The sequence below is a fragment of the Zingiber officinale genome, chromosome 8A, assembly GCF_018446385.1.
Source record: "Zingiber officinale cultivar Zhangliang chromosome 8A, Zo_v1.1, whole genome shotgun sequence".
NCBI classification, from domain to species: Eukaryota; Viridiplantae; Streptophyta; class Magnoliopsida; order Zingiberales; family Zingiberaceae; genus Zingiber; species Zingiber officinale.
Window position 1 is genome coordinate 139,049,539 of NC_056000.1, and position 25,494 is coordinate 139,075,032.

Sequence of the window (25,494 nt, forward strand, 5' to 3'; positions counted from 1 at the left end):
AATAAGGATACAACATGCAAAATTATGGCTCCGTTGCGCATGTTTACGAAACATGTTCTAACATGCAAAATATGATCGCATAATTAAAATTTTACAGGAAGTAAATTTACACTAGGTATACCTTACGGATGACCTGTAACAAGAAGGGCATTAACCATAGCGACGTTGTCGAACCTCACTCTATTCGTATCCACGCCGAGCTCTTCAAAACAACTCCTTGAGTACAAGCCTCTCCTTCGGAAGTTACTAGCCACGAGTGAAGAAAAAGGATCAAAAGTAAGAAGAAGAGAAGCACACAAGGGAGAATTTTTTCTCCCTTGTGATGGTCATGGCAACAAGAGGGAGCACCCTCTTGTTGGCGGTGGAAGAGAAAGGTGAGGGAGAGGAGGATTGAGTTTCCAAAAATCAGTCAATCAATCAAATAATGAAACTTGTATCTAATTCTTTCCCAATTACATCTATATATAATCCTCTTTAATGAGTTGGATTAGAAAATCTAAATCCAATCCATTATCCCTTAACTAAAACTTAGTTCATTAACCCCTTGATTTGATTCACAACTAAACCAAGTTGGTTCATGACTAATTCATGATTAAACCAAATATGGTTCAACTCTACCATAAGAGATGTAGCTCATCCACGCTTCCATTATGACAAATATTTCCATATTTGTTTTATGTATGGTCCAACCAAACATTTATCTCTTGATCTAAAAATCCTATTCTTTAACTTGTTTTACGTCTTTTAGAGACTTGTTAGTGCGTGTAAGCCAAAGGTTCCCGGCTTATCTTGGTCGTCCATAATTAACTACTTTATTATAGAACGATCATGAGTGACACCTAGTAGTACATGATAATCCCTAATTAGCCGGAAAATCATAGTTGATCTTAGAACTAATTCTAAACCCTTCAGCAGCTTGTGTCTTGTTCCTTTCACTCGTCTTATACCCACTTGGTTCAGGACATAGTATATGTGTCTATCCCCCACTAGACTAACTACGTCACACCTAGTCCAAGTAATACTTCTTCGTTCTACGGATTCAAATTACTCATACATGTGTACAAGAGTTTCGTACTCTTAACATGCGATATTTTGATCAAAGACTTTGAGTAATAATCCTAACGAGTGGTCATAGGGCATACGTCTCCTCGTAAGGAGCGATGAATCCTCTATGGGCTATCTAAAAATCTTCGGACATTTCGACTTATACCCAATCATCCCAGGTCCACACCTCAATGAGGTGTTTGCTTAAGATGTCAAAGTATAAGTCTCCATGACTAAAATGGCTTATATACCTCATAAGGAAGCTTGCACTCGAGCTGCAATAAGAGCTTCACAAGCATATCCATATATATAGATAACCATATGAAATCTTACAGTGAGTTACTCCAATAAACTAGTTAGCATAATTAGTATCCACGTTTAACTCTCGACATCCCAGTATCTCCAGCCAGTGAGAAAACAGCTGCTCGGTGAACCAAGGAGTATAACCCGTGCTAGTCTTATAAAATTGATGATGTCCGAATGCATCAATTCGACGACTAGAGAAATTCCAATACGCTCATAGTTGTACATGTAGAGATAATCACTAGTTGTGATCCAATCACAATTTCTCTCATGCTATGAATAGTATTGCGGGCATTCACTAAATGAGTTTAAGATAATCAAACATATAATATGCATTCAAATAGTGAATCTATATTTAGTAAAAAACGTAAGGCGATTGCCTTAGGACATCCCTCAAAATCTAACATGGTTATATAGAGAGAAAGGACTGGAGTCGAGAGGGATGAAGGTTGCATCAGATGGAGGGTGAGGTGAGAGGAGGTGGGCGTGGCTTGGGGCTGTGCGAGGGGGTTTCGATCCGGTGGTCTAGCCATGAGTCGAAGAGGTCGAGAAGGGGCGGGTTAGGTAGTGGATCGGGTTGTGAAGGGTGTTGGTCGATGGTTGAGTTGAGAGGATGCAAGTCAAGGGTGGGAGGAGGATCCGGACATCAATTGGATATTGTTCGAGTCTAGAGGTTGTAGTTTGAGTTGAGAGGGGTTGGATTTGGTTTGGGACAACATCTTGAGGTGTCAAGACTCGAGTTGAGGTTTAAGGTCCTGGATTGAGAAATTTCACGGACTTATATGGGTACGGTGAATGGAAGTGAGTTTGGTGTTTTTGGTCTTAATGAGGGAAGCAGGCAACATCTCGAACGTTTCGGGCATCACATTATGATGTCCGTGAGATTTCATTAAGTATGCTAAAATATTTTCCGAGTTTGAATTGTCATGAAATGATTTTTGACACATGAAAAGTAAAGCTTTTGGAGCGATGTGAATTGTTTGTGGCTATTTAATGGGTAAAGAGTCCTGCTTAGAGGACACAGGAATTCTTACCAAATCATAGGAAAAAGGGGTTATAAAATCCGGCTTAGAGGATACCAGTGAATACTATCAAACCTAGTACTACAATAAAAGTTTGGCTAAACAAATAGAAGTTGAGGTAAAGAAGCCACTTTCAATGAAGTGAACTTATTTACCTATTTGATGTATAATGTTAATGTGAAATTAAATGTTTGATGATATTTCATTAAAGTTTGAGGGTTCATGTCTTATGTAGTTACAAGGTCTAAATTTTCTTTTTATTTTAAAATGTTCAAGATATTTGTATATATGGAAAAGCATGTGTAATTATTTCTTATTATAAATGTTGAACTTGCTGAGTATTTAGACTCACTAAGTATATATGGTGTTGGTAACGAGGGGATAGAGGATCTTAATGGATGTGCTAGCTCGTACCCGACAACGCACATCCAATGGTCTTTCCATTCAATGAATGTCATTCTTCGCTTTAGGAGGTTGAGTTTTCTTTCCTGTATTAAAGTTGTAGTTGAATAGTAGATGTTTTAAGACCCTTTTATTTAGACGGTTGCACTTTTTAATCTTTTGGATTCCTATTTAAATTCTATGATGGCCAGTCTGGATTTGTACTGGATTTCTAGTTAAACATATTTGATATGCATGACTTTAGAGTTTTGTTGTTAAATTACGGGGTTTTGGATGTTTGTTACAAAAAAAAAAAAATCATACTTTACAAAGTATAAAGAATTAGGATGCTTCAAAAGATGGGAAAGTCTGCTTGAGCAAGACATGTTTGAGTAATGATGATGGAAGCATGCTCAAGCTAGACACTAGTGGGGTAATGAAAAGAAAAAGAAAAACAAGGATATGTTGGTCCCCGTGGGTGTTTTGATGTGATCAACCAAGTTGGTTAGGTCCTACTTTGTATTTGATCCCTGTGTCTGAGTGTGCAGGAGCTTAGGAGCGCAGGAAGTCGAGCGGAAGACGCAGCTAGCGAGAAGGACGACACGGGAAGGGAGCCGACGGGCACGATGCGTCCGAAGGACGAGAGAGCTGCGGAAGAGTACTCCGGTGGACGAGAAGAACATGTGCGGCGTTCGAGGGACGAGAAGCCGGACGGAAGCCTGCTCGAGGAGAAGGCCAGAAATTGGGTTCGGGTGAGCCCTATTTCAGTTGGCCAGAATCACCCAAAAGAACGAGACTTCGGAAGACGAAGCGAAGAAGCATTCAAGCTGGAAAATGCTGCCAGCCAGCTTGGAGGCGCCTCCATCAGGCTTGGAGGCGCCTCTAGCTTGAGGGCGCCTTTAACCCCTGTTGAAGGCGCCTCGGACCTGGCAGAAGTGAACGTTGAGCTGTTTGGATAAAGTTTTATCCCCTCTCTCGTTGGAGGCGCCTTGGACCTTGTTGGAGGCGCCTTGAACCCTCGGGATAGACTTCCAGGAGCTATATAAAGCCCCTGGAGCTAGGAAAGAAACATCAATTGTGTATTCAACTCTGTAACAACTTCCTAGCAAAAGTTCTGAGCCGTTAGTGTGTAAAAGGCTTCTCCGCCTTCAACAAAGGAGATCTTCTACTGCGCTTTTCTTACTGCCCTGGATTAACAACCCTCTTGGTTGTAACCAGGTTAAATTCCTGTCTTCTTGTTTCTTTATTGCTTCATTATTTTATTTACTATTGCACTATTTGAGTTGAAAGTATGAGGAGGGTATAGTGTTAATTTTTCAGAAGCAATTCACCCCCCTCTTGTCGGCCTCCGCTGCACCTACAGGATACACAATGTTCTGAAGTGTTATTAGATAGACCAAAAAAGAAGAACCGCATGTTGAAGATTGCATTTCTCCCTAGACTTGACAATGTCAAAAGCCAAAACCACATTCATATTAGTTTTAGCATCAGCACGACAGTAATTCCAAAATTCTAAAGGTGATTGATGGTTCATTCTTGAGGAAAATTGTGTTTGCAGACAGTAATTCCAATTCTAAAGGTGATTGATGGTTCATTCTTGAGGAAAATTGTGTTTGCAGTCATAACAGAATGGGGGTAGATTTGATTTCAATCTAAACCATGGTTTGAAATCTGATACCATGCCGGGAAAAACGGTTGAACCGTATTGTTCCAGTAAATTACTGAAATTCAATACCACTTGGTGCTAAGGTTCAAAATCTCAAATCGTGTTGTAGTTTCGGTCTTCGACTGGAAAGATATTGTCCACTATTGTGTCGACGCTCCAATACATGGTATCGGTGACGAATTGGAGGATGAAGAAGGAAGGATATGAAGCAATGGAAGGAGACATTATTAGTGTGAGTGGTATTGAGTTCAGTAATTGATTGAAATGATATATTTTGACCATTTCTTTTGGATGGTACAAAATTTAAAACCATGCTTAGCATAGACGTCTCCTTCCTATATTTCATCTCCTTCCTTCTTCAACTCCAATCTATTACCAACATCATGCATCGAAACATTGACACAATATTGACGTTCTAATTAAAGATCGAAACTTCGGCATGACTTGAGATTTTGAACCTTGTTCTAGATTGAAAATTTTAAAATCATCTAATTGTTTGTCTACTAAACCCTCAAATGTTAAGGAAATTCCTCTCAGTTGGTCTTCGTCTAACAAGTCCAAGTGCACCCTAACGCCTTTAGGTGTACACTCAATTAGGGATGCAAATGAACCAAATCGAGTCAATAGTATAAAAATATTGATATTCAATTTCAAGTTCAAAAAATATGTGAGATATTCAAATTCGATTTGAAGTTCAAAAATATGAACACTTTTGGCTTGAGCTCAGTTCGAAATGAAATTCGAGCTTGAGTTCAGTTTGAGTTGTTCGAACTTTGATTCAAGTAGAATCGAACTATAGCTTAAAATGGATTAAATTTGTCGTAGATAGAGTTATTCAAACCTTAGTTTGAGCATATTCGTGTTATATTATTAGACAAATTCAAAGGGCCTTGTTATAAATTCCAAAACATTTTGAACCTATTTGCAAAAGTGCAAAAAAACCATTTCTTTTCCTCCTTCAGCCCTCTCTTTATAAATTCCCTAACCCTAATTTTGTTCTCCCAATCCTACGAACGCCATTGTCGTCTTCTGCCTCCTCTCAATTTCTTGTGAAACCTTAACTTCCCTCAAGCCGTACGTCGCCGCATGCCACACACGTCATCACCGTCGTCATTGATGTTGCCATCATCACCGTCAACGCTTTTAGAGAAGCGAGTACGATTTGACCCTTAATCGATTTAGGTGGGTTTTCCTGCTTAATTCTATTTGACATTTTCCTTGTGCATGATTAAAATTGACAAATCATAATTATGAGGCCAACTGAATATGTTATTTCAAAGGAAAATTTTTCACAGAAAAATATTGCATAATAAATCTCTTGGGATGATTTAATTTATTTTAAAAACCACTCTACACTCTTTCTTTTATTACCAATCTTTTAATTTTTTTTTATTACCAATCTTTTGAATTGCTTACCCTTTTATGATCGTTCAAAGGAAAATATTGCATAATAAATCTCTTGGTTTGATTTAATTTATTTTAAAAACCACTCTACACTCTTTCTTTTCATATCAATCTTTTGTCAATTAGGCTAACTGCGATTATCATTTTTTTTATTACCAATCTTTTGAATTGCTTGCCCTTTGATGATCATCTTGCTTCTTTACACTTATGTACCACTGTTACTAAAAAAAGAAAGATGCTAAGCTTGACAGAAAATGGAAATCTTAGGAAAGTGCTTTAAAGGAATATGAGTCACTTTATGAACACTGAAAAATTGAGATATAAACAAATTATAATTTAATAAGCATAACATTGCATGAACTACTTGTAGTATAGAGCTTCGACTCCGTCCTCTGAAAGAGTTGCATGACTACTTGTAGTGTAAAACTTTAGTTCTGCATTCTCAAGGAGTAGTGACGGATTGTATTGAATTAACAAAACAAAATTTATTACTTATAATGAGACATTCACTCCACGCTAAAAAAAAGACCCTTGAATTTTTCGTGCATGTGTAGGCTTCAACTATTATATGAGATTTTTCTCACCGAGTGGATTGTAAGTCATTCACTCTATTTATGTGAGAGGCATTTGAGTAGATTGTGGGTCATTCATCTTATATATGTATGTATATGTGCATACGCATAGTGTATTTCATATTGGGTGGATCGCACGTCGTTCACTCCATGAATATGATACATCATTATTGGGTGGATTGAGGGTCGTTCTTCTTTTATATATATTTACGATATATTTCGTATTGAGTGAATTGCGAGTCATTCACCCTATATTCATATATGATTATGATGCATTTCTAGATGGATTGTCATGCGCGTGTATATATATATATATATTTGATTCTCTAAAAAATTTAAAAGAAAATATTTGTAGGAGTTTAAAAGAGGAAATTTGAAAAAAGATTAAGCCATATTAATAAGATTAAATTGGTGGAACAAGATAACATTGATTATTTGTTATTCGTTGAATTTTGTTATGAGATATTTTACATTATGCACTTCTTTCTTATACCTACTTTGCATTTTTATGCTCACTTCTAAAGTTTTTTATCTTGAGGTTATCGGCTAAGTTTTATACATAGTATTGGAGGAATTTATTCAGAGGTATGTAGTAGTTAGTTTAGTTGGCTTTGTATATATATTGCTCTGGCATAACTACAATTAATGTGTGGCAAGTGAAGCTAGTTTCACAATAAGCTTAACTCGTGCGGGGTGTGACAATTCAAAACAAAAAAAGAATGAAAAGACAGCTCAGTTCGAGTTTGGCTCGTAAACAATCAAATAAAATATTATGGGTTTGAATTCAACTTGAAAAATTATCAAACATGTACAAGTTTGGGTCAAATTGACAATTACAAATCAAATATTTTTTAATTCTTCTCAAAAAGCTCGTGAGCTGATTTGATTCGTAGAGTGGCTTGGTAAAGCCTATAAAATTCATCTAGATATTCAAGAAGATAGATTATAAATGTTATAGCTATTTCAAAACACCCACACAAATACTTGTTATCTAGGGATAGAGTATTGCATTATATTCCTCCATTTAAAGTTTGGATTTTCAAGAGAGCATAACCATTGCGTATGGATTCAAATGGTGTCCAATTGTCCATTATCCATTTCGTATCTTCATTTATAAAAAAGACATGTTCTTTTATCTTATTGTAGCACCTGATTGTGATGATGAATATGCTATTTGCCAATACATTTTTCTACATATTCTTGTGTGATAGTTTCTTCCACTGTTCCCCCTCCAGTTGAGTCTTTGCTACAAACTAACTCAATTATCATTTCCTAAGTTATATACTTCAGCTAACAGAGTAACCCCCAGATCAACCACAAAAGAATTGTAAACTAATATTTTCATCTACTATACTTTTGAGCATATTGTAGAGTAGCAATTTATGGCAGTTTCCATGCACTTAATATTTCTTCTTGTTTCTACACCACATATTAATGATTCTCCTAGTGCACAAAATGAGTCAGTCGATCCATAAGAGACTCTAGTTCTCTAATAGCATCAAAGAAATATGACATATAATGAAAGCATACTGAAGTTCCTCAAACATCAGAGTAGATTAAAAGGGCATCCCGGTGCACGAAGCTCTCGCCATACGTGTCCTGGAAAAGGATTCATTGTACGCAACCTTACCCTGCTTTTTGCAAGAGGTTGTTTCTAGGATTCGAACCTGTGACTTTTTAGGTCACAAAGCAACAACTTTACCGTTGCGCTAAGGCTCCCCTCCAAACATCAAAGTAGATCACAAGAAAAAAAAAACATAAAAGAATAATCTATTAAGAAAATATATGATGCACAAGTCATTCACTATCAGTTGATGATTCTGATATATGGAGATACATAGTTTTTTCATAAAGGAAAGATGATTTAGAACAAATAGCATTACCTGAATACCAGAATGCATTGTGGCTATGGCAACATCAGCAGCTTCTCTGATTGTTTTGAAATTACACATTGCAACCTACAGTAGAAAATATATTTTATTGGAAAAGATGGAAAGAAAAATGCCAAACTAGATCAAGAAATGAGTACCCAGATAGAGTAGAGGAAAAATGGAGAAATGTTATCAGAAAAAGAATGGATGAATTCATGAAATTAGCATATTAAATTTAATAATGGAACTGGAAGACAATAACAAAGGGGCATACTCAACAAATTGTTCCATGGTCACCGAGTAAGATAGACATTGTAAGTAATAGATGTCTTCCATAGTTGTGTGTATATCTAGAGAAGATAGTAACATGTGAAACCTCCCTTAGGTCCACATGGTTAACTGGGATCCTCTCAGGCGCGCTTAAGAATCCAAGGGGACCCTAACTAAGTTCTTTAACATTTTCAGATTGGATTAGCCTTCCTCTTGGCTTCTGTGGTATTAACGTAGGTTCATCACCTCTAGAAAGGTTATGACCACAGGAATGAGTAATACCAGATACATCCTCTCTTTAATCTCACATGATTAAGTGCTCTTAGACATACTCAAGTATCAAGGCTGACTAATACACACCTTAGCATACATACAGATACATGGTAAGCACGCCTTATTCTCAATCTATTAGTACAGATTTAAATATTTAATATCATTAATAATGTCAACAAGACAATTCTCAAAAGAAAAGAAAAACGAATGGAAGCATGATAGACTGCTGTTGGCAGATGGCAGTTAAAAGGACAAAATTCATCAAATCGATAAAGGAAAAATACCACTGAATGTTGAGGAAGTATTTGAAGTCGCAGAGTAATTTCTGTTATTACACCTAAAGTACCCTCACTTCCGATCAACAAACGAGTCAGATCATACCTGACATAAAAATTAGGTTAATAGCATAAGCTTGTTGGAAAGCACACATATTTGGTTTAATTTGCATTAGTTACATGTCAAGCATGCACAAAAATCATATAAACTACAGAAAAAAGTATCTACCTTAAAGGAGGCAAAAGCATAGTGACTGAAAGGGAACATGATAGATTCTCCGGTCTCTAGGTGAGATTTCAAGATTTTCTTGATAACAGTACACATGAATCAAAATCAATAAATTCCGTAAGCAAGCATCTTAGACAAGAATACAGTAAGTTTGTTACTGCAGCGTAGACGCCAATAGTTGAACAGCTTCCCACCCCCTCAACCCCTCTTGGAGAAAGGCACATCAGAGGGATGGATATCTCATATCCAAGATACTAACAATTCACTGCATAACTTCTACATAAATCTAACTACCTGAATTCTCATTCATGAATGATTCATGCCAATAGAATAGCTTGAATTAAAAAATGCAAATGAAGTAAAAAAACTGAAAGAAAATTTAAAGAGGTTTGTTAATTAAGTGAAGTTGCTAGATTTTGAGTGGGTAACAAATGAACTCCAGATATAGTTCCTCTAATATTAGAATCAATCAAAGTGTTTAGACAACTTGGAGGAGGTTGTATGATTTTTTTTTCTATAAATAACTTGGACTATGAAGCGAGTAGAAGATGAGAGTCGTAGAGATGACGATATTAGGGTGGATATGCGGGCGTACAAGGATGGTCAAGATAAGATATGAAAACATTAGAGAGAAAGTTGGACTTGCGCCTATTAAAGGGAAACTCCGAGAAACACATTTAAAATAGTATGAACATATATGCGATTAATAAATATCCCAGTTAGGCAATGTGAGACAATGACAAATACAAATATTAATTGAGGAAGTGGGAAATCAAAGAAGACTTGGTCAGTAACAATAAAATAGAATAAAATTTATTTAAATACGTTAGAGGATATAATAGGGGTAGAGCTCAACGACATAGGAGGATCTATATAGATGGTCTGCTTTATAAGATAAAGACTTTATTATCATTGTATAAACAACTTGGACTATTCCTTACATTTTGATCAAATTGCATAAATAAACAAGCAAGGCGATAATGCAGAAGCTATGACACAAAGAAAAAAAAAGCAAGAAAATAAATAGGCGAGGCTTCAAGGATTTATAGAGGTTGGACACACCTAGCTAACATTTTGTCTTCCTTTCAAAATTCAGTGTTTCAATTCATTACTAGTAAAACTTTTTCACAATGAAGAATGTACAAAGTTACACCTAACATCTACATCCTTGGTTGGAAGTTCCTACTTGTATAACACTTCAACAATCAAGGTTGTACAATTACCAAGGTTGAACTTTCACATCAATTATCAAGGGAGTTCGTGGAGTTAGATGTCTCAGTTTAAGTGTTATAATGTTGTCTTCTGGAAAATGTCTTGGATTCAGTCCTGCAATGGACTAGTATAAGTGTATAACAAAATATTGCATAAATAACAAATAAAATACTGTTATCAAGTCCATTGTCAGAGATAAACAATAAAAACAATGAACACTTTTAGTTATGTATCTTTCTTTTTGCGAAAGATACCTTACCCAGCAGCACTTTTACGAGCTCGTGAACCAGTCTTGATAATCTCACCATTTCCTAGAACCACCTGCAACATCAAAGCTTCAGTGAATAGTTGATTAACAAATTACAAAACAAACAACTATACCTGAAGATTGATGACATTGTCACGCATTGTTCCATACCTGAACAAAAATTGGTGAACACAATTAATAACAATTATCTTTGCAAAAAACAAGTTATCCATCATAGTGAACTTTTCTATCACATACCCATTAATCAAAAGTTTAAGAGAGATACCTTACGGCTAAAGAACCAGAACAACGTGTGGCACACATGCCTCCTATAGTAGCCCCAGGTCCTACATGTCAAATGGTGTTCAAGCCTAACTGTGAAAAGCATGTATAATGTGGCACACAGTAAATCTAGGTTGCAACACCATAATAGGGAGTTCATTCCTCATATAGGGCAGTCTGATAAGGGAAAAGAAAAAAAGATAACCTTAATTGCTAAGGAACATGAGTATTAGAGACAACATGCTAGCACTAAATCAGTTGCCAAAAAATAGAAACCCACCTATCACAAAGTAACAAAATGGATTCATAAGAAAAAGGGGTTCCTTCATTTGAGATTTTCTTTCCATTATCTAAGGACCTCATGAAATTGCAGTAGTTTTTCATAACTAATTCATCCAATTGGGTAACAAGCACCTCTCAGCTGACTGAGGTCTTCATGGGGCTTCTTTCAACTTTTCTTCAATTGTTTAACACTTGCTCCGTGGTTAAAATAAATTGTTCTATGTGGTTTATTAGTTACAATGTTGGGAACTTATATAAAAGGCGCAGCCACACATTTTTCAAATCAATTCAATTGCTTTTGTGGTCACTCTTCTCCACTAATATCAAACACACACCAGTTATCTCAAATCTCAAAACAACCACATCATTCAAACTTCTTAATTAAGAAAGTTAACCTAAATCATCGATCTATTTCCAATTGTATAATATACTCTCAAGTAACATAATGTCAACATATTAATCAACTCAGGCATCATCATTATTAATTGTACATTGCAATGTCATTTAAATGTCCTGAAAACTCAACTTCATTATAATCAACCATTTAAAAGAACAAGACAACCAGCCTCAAAGAAATCATCCCACAATCAACAATCAACAATCCATCTCGATTAGATACATCATCCCAACATTACCTCTAATGTCCACCGCAAACTCAATGAATTCTTTCAATGGAATTATCAACTGTATGGTCCTTATAATATCATTGAATTCAATTGGTTGTCGCCAAACAAATTGTCCATGACTACATCATTAACCTCATCTTTGAATTTGCACAACCCAATTCAATCTATGGTTTAAAGTTTTGAGTTGTAACGGAATTTCGGTCTAGGACCGGAATGATACAGTTTCGGTATCGTGTTGATACAATTTCAGTTGTTTTTTTAATTTTTAAATATAAATGTTAGGCAAAAATTAAAAAATATATTTTCCTTTAAAAAAAAATTAATGGGCAGCCCAGTGCACGAAGCTCCCACTATGCAGGGTCCTGGGGAAGGATCCATTGTGCACAACCCTACCCTGTTTTTTGCAAGAGGTTGTTTCCATGATTCGAACCCGTGACCTTTTGGTCACAAAGCAATAACTTTACCGTTACGCCAAGACTCCCCTTCTCTTTAAATAAAATTAATATATCAATAATTTAAATTAAAATTGATACATCATAATATGTTATCTTACTAATACCAAAAGGAGTAATGTCAATCAGGTGGAAGTATTGGTTTTTACAATATTCTGGTTAGATTAACTCCATAGTTTTTCCAACGCCTAGATTAAATAATCATCCTATAATATGCAATATTGATATTAATTTCACATGTCAATCAACATATCTCAATTGGCAATTGAAAGTTGGATTTAAACGGGCACCAATAGAATTAGCATTGGTATAGACATAAGATAAGGATAAACATACGTCCCTGATATTTGATATGATGGATCACCATATGATGCATCAAAATTATAATAAGAAGGTTGAGAGTATGATGAATTTCAAACAGAATCAATCTCAGTTAAACTCTCCCGTATATCTTGATAATTATGAGCTTCCTTTTATTTTTACCCTTAGATCGATGACACTGAGTCTTAATGATTCTAGCTCCATGATCATCAACTTGGGTTGTATGTGTATTCTTTCTCACGTGTCCAAAGCTCCAATGCTAGAATAGGGGAACATAAGTGCTACAACCACCAGATACATCACCACTTCTATGAGTACTTGCACTACTATCAATATCACTATCATCATTTCGAACTTCTCGTCGAACTACAATGGGTGATAATGTTTCATCACTATCTTCATGTTCTTGCTCATCAATAGTATCAAATAAATTTTCACTAATTCTCAATTGATCCCTTTCCTTAAAAGCATAAGGTTTTGACTTTTCTTTTCTCTTTAGTAAAACTTGCAGGAGTTTTACTTTACCTTTATCTAGACTTTGGTTGAGTTTGGGATTGGGATGTTTAAGAATGTCCGATCCGTAAAATCAAAATTCTTGGTCCAAAGCTTCATTATTATGTTCTTCACATCTCTTCTAGCTTGTATTTTTTCAATCTATTGAGTAAGAAATTGAGATGGTCATGTGGATTTCTAGTTTGATCAAGGGATTCTCAGCCTCAACGACGCTCAACAAATTCATCATTGGATCATCATCAGTTTGGACAAACCATAAAACACCCTAAGTTTTTTTTTTTTTTTTTGCATCGTATAACGTTCCAACGAATAAGGAAATTGTTTGTTATTGATAAAACCCGTCATACATTCTAAGAATTTAAACTGAAAGCAAATTTATTCTCTCTAAATTATAAATGCTATTTATTTATTCCTTATGCGGAATCAGTGAGTCCTCGGGAGTGTACTATCCAGCCTAGTCTGGTCAAGGTCCAAGCCTCCAACGTCGCCCATTTCTTCACCTGCCACACAAAACCAACACCCGGTGAGATTAACTCAGCACCTCCAAACCAGTGTAGCAAAATCTTCTTATCTAGTCGCATGCATCATCAAATCTACCTTTATTTGGATTTATTGTCTAACATGCAAGCAAACAAGCATATAAGTTTTTTTTTAACAAAAAAAACATTATACTATAAGTATCATTAACATTACTTTGAGTATCCATTGTGTGTTACATTATAAACATTTTTCCTTTAGCATTCGTCATATATCATTCTTGGGTAGAGACGCATTAGTCATCTTTTATCCTTTGTTCGATTGATCAATCTGTTTAACCATGGTACCAGGTGGCGGGGCTTCAGCAACTCTCGTCACTGGGCCGTGGCCAAATATGGAAATCCGGTATTGGGGTCCCTCTGGGGCCTTGTCCCGTAAATGGGGTCCCTCTGGGGCCTTGACCCTTCCGGAATTCCCATTAATTATAGTCTTTTTTTTTCCATCATTAAATAAACAGAAATTTCCATTTTCTATACTAAACTATTTAAGAAATCATACCAGTAACTACATGTGATCATGGTTTATCAATACCAGACTTCGCAATTTACATCCATAGCAGTTAAGCCTATTCCCATAAGAAGGGCTACTTAAACTCCAAACATTTCATGAACAACTTGGACATTATGAGACAGAAAGGAGTAACAAACACTAACAAAAGTCTGATCCGAGGCATAGCAAAAGTTCTGTTCTAAAAGTCAACAAAAGAAACTGAACTGCAGTCCCACCCTCATAGCTCCTTCAATACCAAACTTCCTACTCTCTTATCAATTTCCATGGTTGAATCTATTGGGTGAAGCAACATGCACCACTACCGAAATCCTATTTGGGTCTAAGGAATGGAGTTCATGCAACTTAAGGAAATTCATACAACTTAAATACTAACACGGTCATGCAGTATTAATACCATGTCTATATTAAAAAAAACTAGGAATCACTTAACAGTTTTATGAATATGGAAGAAAACAAGCAATGTTCACTTAATACCATGGACATGAAATTTTTAGTAAAGAGCAGTATAAGGATTAAATTATGCCATGGTCATGCAAAAATTCTAGAAGAGAACAAAAGGAAAAATAATCACTTAACACAACGCCAACTCCCTTTCTTTTTTTTTCCTCCACACTGCTCGAGGAAACAAAAGCTTCACCAGAGGTCAACCCAAATCCACTACTCCCCACCCATTCTAACCAATAGTCGAATTCACTACCCTTCTAGAACACAACACTGATACCCACCAGCCAACTCTGCCACCGTAGACAGAAATCATCTCAACACAATATCATCCAACCAAGTCCAAAACACTGTACCTAGAATTTGTCTTGAGGAAACCCAGAACCCCATAAACTGAACCTCACACTTCCAAGCCGATCACTAAAAAAAAAATCCACTTGCAGTGCAAAGCAAGAAAAAACGATTCAGTTGCCCTGTTGCTGAAATCCCCTTCGTCGAAGCAGATTTATTGCAAGGAAGCAATATAAACATCAAAATCAACTCCAACGCTCAACTCAAAGCAGGCTACAATCAATCAAACCCTTGCTTATTTTACAAACACAACCATCAGAGACCCCAGCCAGCCAACCGAATAAAGCCCTCCCTCATACCTGCTGTAGAAAGCCTAAAGTTCCCTCCAAACTTGCTACGTATATGGGTTCAAGGAGCCGAAAGAGGTGCTGGAAAAATAAACTTCTGCAAATACTGGGATAACAAAAAGGAAAACAGACTTAATCAAGGGGAAGAGAAAGGGTTCTAGAGGTGCCTTGTTTTCGGAGACCCGGTGTTGGCGACGACGAACAATGGTGAGGCGTCCCCTTTTCTTTCCTCCCGTCGAGACCAGCCCCCCTCCTCTTCCTTTTCTTCCGCCGAAACCCTTTCTTCTTTTTTTTTTTTTTTTTTTTCTCTTCACTACCCACTCCTTATAAGAACCAAATCCTTAGGGTTTGGCCCATTCTTTATCAATTGGGCTAAGCCCAAGTGTCCATTAATTGGTCATTAGCAATTTAGCCCCCCTTAAGTAAAATAAAGAGTTTATTTCTATGTTCCCCCTTGGATTTCTTTCTTTTTTTTTTTTAAAGAAAGGGAATAATAAAAAAAAAAAACATCGGACCTTACAAACCCTCTCCCCCTTAATTGAATTTCGTCCTCGAAATTTTAAACTTACCAATTAACTCCGGGTAGCGGGCCCTCATGTCAGCTTCAGTTTCCCAAGTGGCCTCCTCGTCAGCGTGGTTCCACCATTTGACCTTGACCATCCTGACCGTCCGGTTCCGTAGCTTCCTCTCTTGCCGGTCCAGTATTTGTATAGGTCTCTCCTCATAGGACAGATTCGGGGTAAGCTGCAATGGTTCAAAATTCAGCACGTGGGAGGGATTCGACATGTACTTGCGCAGCATTGAGACATGGAACACATTATGCACTCCTGCAAGATTAGGTGGCAAGGCCACCCGATATGCCAATGTTCCCACCCTATCTAAGATCTCGAAAGGCCCAATGAACCTCGGGCTGAGCTTACCTCTCTTGCCAAATCTCATAACACCTTTCATCGGTGCTATTTTCACAAAAACGTGATCACCCACGGCAAATTCCAGGTCCCTTCTCCTCTTATCAGCATAGCTCTTTTGCCGACTTTGGGCAGTCTTCATTCTCTCTCTAATCCTGGCTACTAGGTCTGCTGTATGCCTCACGATTTCTGGTCCCACCTCTGCCCTCTCTCCCACTTCATCCCAATGGATGGGGGATCTGCACCTCCTTCCATAAAGTGCCTCATAAGGAGCCATGCCTATAGATGACTGATAACTGTTGTTATAAGTGAACTCCACAAGCGGTAGCTTTGATTCCCAACCCCCTTGGAAATCGATCACACATGCTCGCAGCAAGTCTTCTAAAATTTGTATCACCCTCTCCGATTGACCATCTGTTTGGGGATGAAATGTTGTACTAAACAATAGTTTAGTCCCCATGGCCGAATGCAAACTTTTCCAGAAAGCCGACGTAAACCTTGGATCTCTATCCGACACTATAGAAACAGGAATCCCATGCAATCTGACAATCTCTCGAACGTACAACTCTGCGTACTGAGTCATGGAGAAGGTGGTTTTTACCGGTAGAAAATGTGCTGACTTCGTGAGTCGATCAACTATCACCCATATGGCATTAAAGCCCTTCACCGTCTTCGGTAGACCCACTACAAAATCCATGGTGATATTCTCCCACTTCCACTCAGGAATTGGAAGTGGCTTAAGCATCCCCGCTGGCCTTTGATGTTCTGCTTTGACTTGTTGACAAGTTAAGCATTCCGATACAAAACGTGCAATGTCACGCTTCATACCTGGCCACCAATAAAGTAGTTGTAGGTCCTTATACATCTTTGTACTCCCTGGATGCACAGAATATGGAGTGTTGTGAGCTTCTGTCAGGATCTCAACTCTAAGTGAGTCGACACCCGGAACCCAGAGTCGATCCCGGTATTTAACAATACCATCTTCGACTGAATATAAACCCAAACCCTTAGATTCATCCTTCCGTTTCCACTTCTGTAGCTGCCCATCAATAGCTTGTCCTGCCCGAATTTTGTCCCTCAGGGTAGGCTGTACGATTAGAGTGGCTAAGTTGGGAGCCTGGTCCCTAGTATATATCTCGAGGTTAAATTCCTGAATTTCCGTCTGGAGGGGTTTCTGTACCGATAGCTGTGTGATGACCGCTGTTTTCCTACTCAAGGCATCAGCAACCGCATTAGCTTTCCCGGGGTGGTAGTGAATATCGCAATCGTAGTCCTTCACAAGCTCTAGCCATCTTCTCTGTCTCATGTTCAGCTCCTTCTGGGTGAAAATGTACTTTAGGCTTTTGTGGTCAGTAAATATTTTGCACTTCTCCCCATATAAATAATGTCTCCAGATCTTGAGGGCAAACACAACCGCTGCCAGTTCAAGGTCATGGGTAGGATAATTCTTTTCATGCACTTTTAACTGTCGGGACGCATACGCAATGACTCGATCATGCTGCATTAAAACCGCGCCCAAGCCTAGCTTCGAAGCATCTGTATACAACACATACTCTCCCTGACTTGATGGCATAGCTAAAACTGGCGCTGTAGTAAGCGCTTGCTTCAACTGCTCAAAACTGTCTTGACAATCATCCCCCTATATAAACTTAGCATTCTTCTTCGTAAGGGCCGTCAAGGGCACTGCAATGGAAGAAAAACCCTTGATGAATTTCCGATAGTAGCCCGCCAAACCCAAGAAACTGCGTATCTCGGTTGCATTTTTAGGCCTTGGCCATGCTCTGACTGCCTCAACTTTAATAGGATCTACTTCTACCCCATCCTTTGAAATAACATGGCCCAAGAATGCTACTTTCTCTAACCAGAACTCGCACTTGCTGAACTTTGCAAACAACTTTCGGTCTTGTAATATCTGCAAAGCGATCCTCAAGTGTTGACTATGCTCCTCCCTGCTCTTTGAATAGATCAAAATGTCATCTATGAATACAATAATGAACTGATCGAGGTACGGCTGAAATATGTGATTCATGAGATCCATGAAGATTGCTGGGGCATTTGTCACTCCGAATGGCATTACCATAAACTCATAATGTCCATATCGCGTCCTGAAGGCCGTCTTGTGCACGTCCGTTTCTTTTACCCTCAACTGGTGGTATCCTGATCGGAGATCTATCTTCGAGAATACCGACGCCCCTTGCAATTGATCAAATAAATCCTCAATTCTTGGCAGAGGATACTTGTTTTTCACGGTCACTCTATTCAATTCCCGATAATCGATACAGAGCCTCATACTTCCATCTTTTTTCTTCACAAACAACACCGGCGCGCCCCATGGTGAAAAGCTTGGACGAATGAATCCTTTATCCAACAACTCTTGAATCTGATTCTTCAGTTCTTTCATTTCTGCCGGAGAAAGTCGATACGGTGCCTTAGAGATTGACACGGTACCGGGTATCAGCTCAATAGAAAATTCCACCTCTCTTTCCGGAGGAATACCAGAGACATCCTCAGGGAATACGTTAGGAAATTCTCGGGCAACTTCGACATCCTCCACCTTATGGTTGACTACATCAGGTATGGAAATAACATTTGCTAGAACTCCCTGACATCCCCTCATCATGAGTTTCCTTGCACTGACACAAGAAATGAGGTGCAGCCTTTGTCTGTCTCTGGTTGCCTCAAAAATAAACGGCTCCCCGCGGGGTGATCGGATGGACACTGTCCTCCGCCGAAAGTCGATCGTAGCTCCATTCCGTGATAACCAATCCATTCCCAGAATAATATCGAACTCTGGCATTGGCAACACAATGAGATCTGCTTGAACCACCTGCTCTTGCAGTCTAAGCTCCATGTCCTTCACCATCTTGGTAGATAACATCTGTTCACCAGAAGGTCCAGTGACTCTAAATACAATCCCCTTGTCTTCTGGTAAAATTCCTAGTCGCTTTACGAAGGCCTTCGATATAAATGAGTGTGTAGCTCCTGAATCCAGCAAAGCATATGTAGCTACACCTGCGATGGATATCCTACCTGTAACAACAATATCATTATATCCACTTAAGCATAATATTTACCAGAATTGCCCGTTAAGCCCCTTAACATTTCAAATCGGTCAAATTTTTCGTCCTCTTTATGTTTAGTGCTCTATATTTTCTTGTCTATAATTGGGTTATTGGAGGTCCCTTCTCGGACCATGTAAATTAGCCATACTTAACATTTATGTGATAGGTAATAAATACATTAAACTAATTTGATTACCTGTGATAAGCGTAGTGTCTGGCTCTGCTTCCTTGGCATGCATCACAAATGCTCGTCCGGTCACCGGTTCTCGTAACTTCGGGCATTCTTTAGCTTTGTGCCCGTCTCCTCCGCATTTGAAGCACTTGTAGGTGCCCCACAGGCACTGGCCATAGTGCTGGCGATTGCACTCCTTACACAATGGTTTTTCCTCTGTCTTGACGGCAGTTGCTTCCTGCGGTGATTGCTTCATTTTCCCTTGAAATTTCGACTGTCCTTGCCCTTTCTGTGGTCCGGTATATGACTTCTTATTCTGCTGCTGTTGCTGTTGTGGAGGAGGCCTCTTTCTCTGCACTTCCCACTCGATATCTTTCAAGGACTGCTCGGCTCTGAAGGCTCTAGTGACGGCGTCTTGGTATTCAGTCGGATCAGCCAAAAGAACATCCCGGCGGATAGTAGGCCTGAGGCCATCCAGAAAGTGCCTTAATTTTTCTGTAGCATCATTAGCAATCAGGGGCACAAAATGACATCCTGTATCGAATTTCTTAACAAATTCAGCAACAGACAAGTCTCCCTGACGAAGACTCATAAACTCCCTCTTCAACCTCGATCTCACATCAGCGGTAAAATACTTGTCGTAGAAGATCCCCTTGAACTCCTCCCAGGTCAGGGTATTCTGATTAACCCCCTTTTCAGCTCCCTCCCACCATAGCAAAGCATCATCCTTCAGCAGATATATGGCACATCGGACTTTGTCAGCGTCAGCCATGTCCATGTATCGGAATATCACCTCCAAAGATCGGATCCACCCCTCAGCAACAAAGGGGTCAGTAGTGCCAGCAAAATCCTTAGGGTCCATCCTCCTGAACTGCATATACACGTCCTCCTGTCGTCCCCTATGGGCGTTACCAGTATGTTGTTCCAGGAGCTGAGCCATTCCTTCCAGTATTCGGGTAGCAGCATCTGGTAGTGGAGGTGAGGGAGGCGCAGCATGTCTCTCCACCTCACGCTCTCCTCCAGCACGGCCATTTGTCTTACGCCTTTGATAAACTCGTCTTGGGGGCATGCCTGCACATAACATCTCACTCGTAACCATCTTACACTCTTTCGAACATTTAACTACCTAACTTTTATAACATGTAAGCATTTAAATTCAGCATATTTAATTCAAAGCAGTAATAACTCACAGACTTGGGGCTCAGTTCTTGAACTTACTAGAACTGGTAGTACACATCCCAGAGAAGATCTTTGCTCTGATACCAACTGAAATACCCTAAGTTTTTCTTTTTTTTTTGCATCGTATAACGTTCCAACGAATAAGGAAATTGTTTGTTATTGATAAAACCCGTCATACATTCTAAGAATTTAAACTGAAAGCAAATTTATTCTCTCTAAATTATAAATGCTATTTATTTATTCCTTATGCGGAATCAGTGAGTCCTCGGGAGTGTACTATCCAGCCTAGTCTGGTCAAGGTCCAAGCCTCCAACGTCGCCCATTTCTTCACCTGCCACACAAAATCAACACCCGGTGAGATTAACTCAGCACCTCCAAACCAGTGTAGCAAAATCTTCTTATCTAGTCGCATGCATCATCAAATCTACCTTTATTTGGATTTATTGTCTAACATGCAAGCAACCAAGCATATAAGTTTTTTTTTAACAAAAAAAAACATTATACTATAAGTATCATTAACATTACTTTGAGTATCCATTGTGTGTTACATTATAAACATTTTTCCTTTAGCATTCGTCATATATCATTCTTGGGTAGAGACGCATTAGTCATCTTTTATCCTTTGTTCGATTGATCAATCTGTTTAACCATGGTACCAGGTGGCGGGGCTTCAGCAACTCTCGTCAGGGCCGTGGCCAAATATGGAAATCCGGTATTGGGGTCCCTCTGGGGCCTTGTCCCGTAAATGGGGTCCCTCTGGGGCCTTGACCCTTCCGGAATTCCCATTAATTATAGTCTTTTTTTTTCCATCATTAAATAAACAGAAATTTCCATTTTCTATACTAAACTATTTAAGAAATCATACCAGTAACTACATGTGATCATGGTTTATCAATACCAGACTTCGCAATTTACATCCATAGCAGTTAAGCCTATTCCCATAAGAAGGGCTACTTAAACTCCAAACATTTCATGAACAACTTGGACATTATGAGACAGAAAGGAGTAACAAACACTAACAAAAGTCTGATCCGAGGCATAGCAAAAGTTCTGTTCTAAAAGTCAACAAAAGAAACTGAACTGCAGTCCCACCCTCATAGCTCCTTCAATACCAAACTTCCTACTCTCTTATCAATTTCCATGGTTGAATCTATTGGGTGAAGCAACCTGCACCACTACCGAAATCCTATTTGGGTCTAAGGAATGGAGTTCATGCAACTTAAGGAAATTCATACAACTTAAATACTAACACGGTCATGCAGTATTAATACCATGTCTATATTAAAAAAAACTAGGAATCACTTAACAGTTTTATGAATATGGAAGAAAACAAGCAATGTTCACTTAATACCATGGACATGAAATTTTTAGTAAAGAGCAGTATAAGGATTAAATTATGCCATGGTCATGCAAAAATTCTAGAAGAGAACAAAAGGAAAAATAATCACTTAACACAACGCCAACTCCTTTTTTTTTTTTTTTTTCCACACTGCTCGAGGAAACAAAAGCTTCACCAGAGGTCAACCCAAATCCACTACTCCCCACCCATTCTAACCAATAGTCGAATTCACTACCCTTCTAGAACACAACACTGATACCCACCAGCCAACTCTGCCACCGTAGACAGAAATCATCTCAACACAATATCATCCAACCAAGTCCAAAACACTGTACCTAGAATTTGTCTTGAGGAAACCCAGAACCCCATAAACTGAACCTCACACTTCCAAGCCGATCACTAAAAAAAAAATCCACTTGCAGTGCAAAGCAAGAAAAAACGATTCAGTTGCCCTGTTGCTGAAATCCCCTTCGTCGAAGCAGATTTATTGCAAGGAAGCAATATAAACATCAAAATCAACTCCAACGCTCAACTCAAAGCAGGCTACAATCAATCAAACCCTTGCTTATTTTACAAACACAACCATCAGAGACCCCAGCCAGCCAACCGAATAAAGCCCTCCCTCATACCTGCTGTAGAAAGCCTAAAGTTCCCTCTAAACTTGCTACGTATATGGGTTCAAGGAGCCGAAAGAGGTGCTGGAAAAATAAACTTCTGCAAATACTGGGATAACAAAAAGGAAAACAGACTTAATCAAGGGGAAGAGAAAGGATTCTAGAGGTGCCTTGTTTTCGGAGACCCGGTGTTGGCGACGACGAACAATGGTGAGGCGTCCCCTTTTCTTTCCTCCCGTCGAGACCAGCCCCCCTCCTCTTCCTTTTCTTCCGCCGAAACCCTTTCTTCTTCTTTTTTTTTTTTTTTTCTCTTCACTACCCACTCCTTATAAGAACCAAATCCTTAGGGTTTGGCCCATTCTTTATCAATTGGGCTAAGCCCAAGTGTCCATTAATTGGTCATTAGCAATTTAGCCCCCCTTAAGTAAAATAAAGAGTTTATTTCTATGTTCCCCCTTGGATTTCTTTCTTTTTTTTTTTAAAGAAAGGGAATAATAAAAAAAAAAAACATCGGACCTTACAAACCAAATATCAAATGGATCTCTATCTTCATGTTCTTGCCCATCAATTGTATCAAATAAATTTTCACTAATTCTCAATTGATCCCTTTCCTTAAAAGCATAAGGTTTTGACTTTTCTTTTCTCTTTAGTAAAAATCACAGAAGTTTTACTTTGCCTTTATCTAGACTTTGGTTGAGTTTGGGATTGGGATGTTTGAGAACGTCCGATCCGGAAAATCAAAATTCTTGGTCCAAAGCTTCATTATTATCTTCTTCACTGACATCTCCTCTAGCTTGTATTTTTTCAATCTATTGAGTAAGAAATTGAGATGGTCGTGGTGGATCTCTAGTTTGATCAAGGGATTCTCAGCCACAACAACGCTCAACAAATTCATCATTGGATCATCATCAGTTTGGATAAACCAAATACTAAATGGGTCTACATCACTAGACTCTTGTTTTTCATGTTTTTGTTCTTCTGTTATGGCTCTTAGTTAAAGATGCATATTATAATGAACGTAGACCATCTTATCCAAATGACAATAAGAAAGACGATGTCGTATTTTTGTATGAAAAAGGAAAAAAGTTGGTCAGTTTTTTTCGCAACCACTTGAAGATGTTGTCTATGAGAGAATTTGTACTACAATCTTTTTCAAATTTGACGTTGATGCTCATATTATAACCACCACTTAAGATAAATAAGAATAAAATTTAAATAGCATTTATTTTTATTGACAATAATTAATAATAATTTTTTATATATTTACTTGTATCTATTTTTTGTCTGCATGACACTGCAAAAAAATCGTTAAAAGAACCATATGCATCTCGAAATAATCGACTTTCATTATTGCCTTGGTAGCTAATTCTCTATTTTTTTTTATTATCTTAATATTATATTTCTAAGGGCTACTAATATATCTTCATTTGTGGCAAGATTATAATAATACTGATATGTCGAATTAAGAGAATAATCTAAAATAAATAAACATATATAATTATTAATAACAATATTTAAAAAATTTATCATTAAAAAATACGCACTAGTCAAATGAATATATTTTTCCATTTGGTTGTCCCATCTTGTAGCAATTATATCAATATAATGTTGATAGTTGCTTTATGAATTAGATGGTAAACGTTCCCTATTTGTGGCTTCTTGTCCATATCGATTTTACGTAGAACGACGTATAAGGGTTTCTACTATTATACAAATATTTGCAATATAGTTCCAAAATCTAGCAAATATAATAATTTTCTTTTGTACCTCCCTATCTTAAATAATATTAGAGTATCGAGAGGCTTCTCAAACTTCAGAAGTAAACATGTTCAATCTGGTTTTTTTTCTGAAGCAACAATTTTAATAGGAGAAAGTGAGTTGCAAACTTAGTTGCTCCTAGTCGTAGAATCTCCCTATTAATAATTTTTCTCATTAAATCATTAATCCAATGATGATTATAAACGAATTTTGTTAAGACTTTTTATACACTACCTATGACATTTTAGGATTTAAGATTTTAGAAACAAGTGAGTTAAATGAACATATAGATTTTTGATTTAATGTGGTAAGACTAATTGCACTAGTTAAATACAACTTTGAGAACATAAAAATAAATAAATAATAAAGGGAGACCGTCTTGATGCATAGTGAGTGGAAAAAATGGATAATGCTAATCTAAAAATAAAAAATGATATATAATGATTCATAGAAGAAAACATACATGTTGTTGGATTGCTAGGAGCAAAAAACTTTGGCCCGGGTAGGATTGTTTTCTTGAAGCCATCTTCCTCCTCCATTCTATCCTCCATCCATGAAGCCCTCGGCCTGATTAGGAGAGACGCTACCAACTCCACCACTTGCACTCCATCTCCTTCATCAACATCACTGGCAAGTCATCTCATCCGAGCGAACAGGGTGCACAGACGGAAACGAAAATTTTTTGGATTTTTGATAAGTTGAAAGCACACTTACAAGCTCTAATCCCTCAGGTAAGGTTCGAGCGAACGCTTGATGCCCTTGCAAGAGGTTATGCTTCCTTTCTTATAGCAAACGCTGGGTGCTCATTAGGCCCCATCATCACGTTTGTTGATAAGAAGATAGGAAGACTTTTGCATCTACTTTTGGGAAAGTAGTGCCTTATCTACTCATTTACAGCTCACAGCGCATCTACTTTTGATAAAGTAGTGAATTATTGCTTGCATTATTTACAGGTCATATCTACTTTTTATCATGCGCGAATCTTCTTTATCTTGGGTCTATCACGCCCGTTGTCTTTAAACTTTAAAGTTGTCCATTCTTATCATGCAATCTTGAAGAAGATACGCAGCATGTGATAGCTGTTTGTCACA

The 25,494-nt window shown here is 37.9% G+C and overlaps 2 protein-coding genes across 7 annotated transcripts in view; both read right to left on the minus strand.

Annotated features, from left to right (window-relative positions):
* The window catches only part of LOC122010410 (D-lactate dehydrogenase [cytochrome], mitochondrial-like), a 106,697-nt gene that overhangs the window by 17,150 nt on the left and 64,053 nt on the right, over positions 1–25,494 (minus strand). For all 6 annotated transcript variants that reach the window (XR_006119880.1, XR_006119881.1, XM_042566938.1 and 3 more), the window contains 5 exons: positions 11,056–11,116; positions 10,904–10,940; positions 10,782–10,843; positions 9,091–9,187; positions 8,276–8,350 (listed from right to left, as the gene is read on the minus strand). Coding sequence is in view for 4 of the 6 variants with exons in the window: in XM_042566938.1 (XP_042422872.1) it covers positions 8,276–8,350; positions 9,091–9,187; positions 10,782–10,843; positions 10,904–10,940; positions 11,056–11,116 (332 nt within the window). In the remaining 2 variants the exon portion in view is untranslated. The remainder of the gene's footprint in view (positions 1–8,275; positions 8,351–9,090; positions 9,188–10,781; positions 10,844–10,903; positions 10,941–11,055; positions 11,117–25,494) is intronic.
* On the minus strand, positions 12,604–20,747 carry LOC122010411. Its single transcript, XM_042566940.1, has 2 exons — positions 19,538–20,747; positions 12,604–13,745 (listed from the first exon to the last, which is right to left on the minus strand). The coding sequence occupies exons 1-2, from the start codon at positions 20,610–20,612 to the stop codon at positions 13,669–13,671; spliced, it is 1,152 nt and encodes a 383-aa protein (XP_042422874.1). The 5' UTR covers positions 20,613–20,747; the 3' UTR covers positions 12,604–13,668.

Coding starts and splice junctions, on each gene's coding strand:
- LOC122010411 (XM_042566940.1), bottom strand. CDS start 20,612: ATGGTTACGAGTGAGATGTTATGTGCAGGCATGCCCCCAAGACGAGTT. Junction 13,746..19,537: donor AGACACTACGCTTATCACAG/GTAATCAAATTA, acceptor TTTGTGTGGCAG/GTGAAGAAATGGGCGACGTT.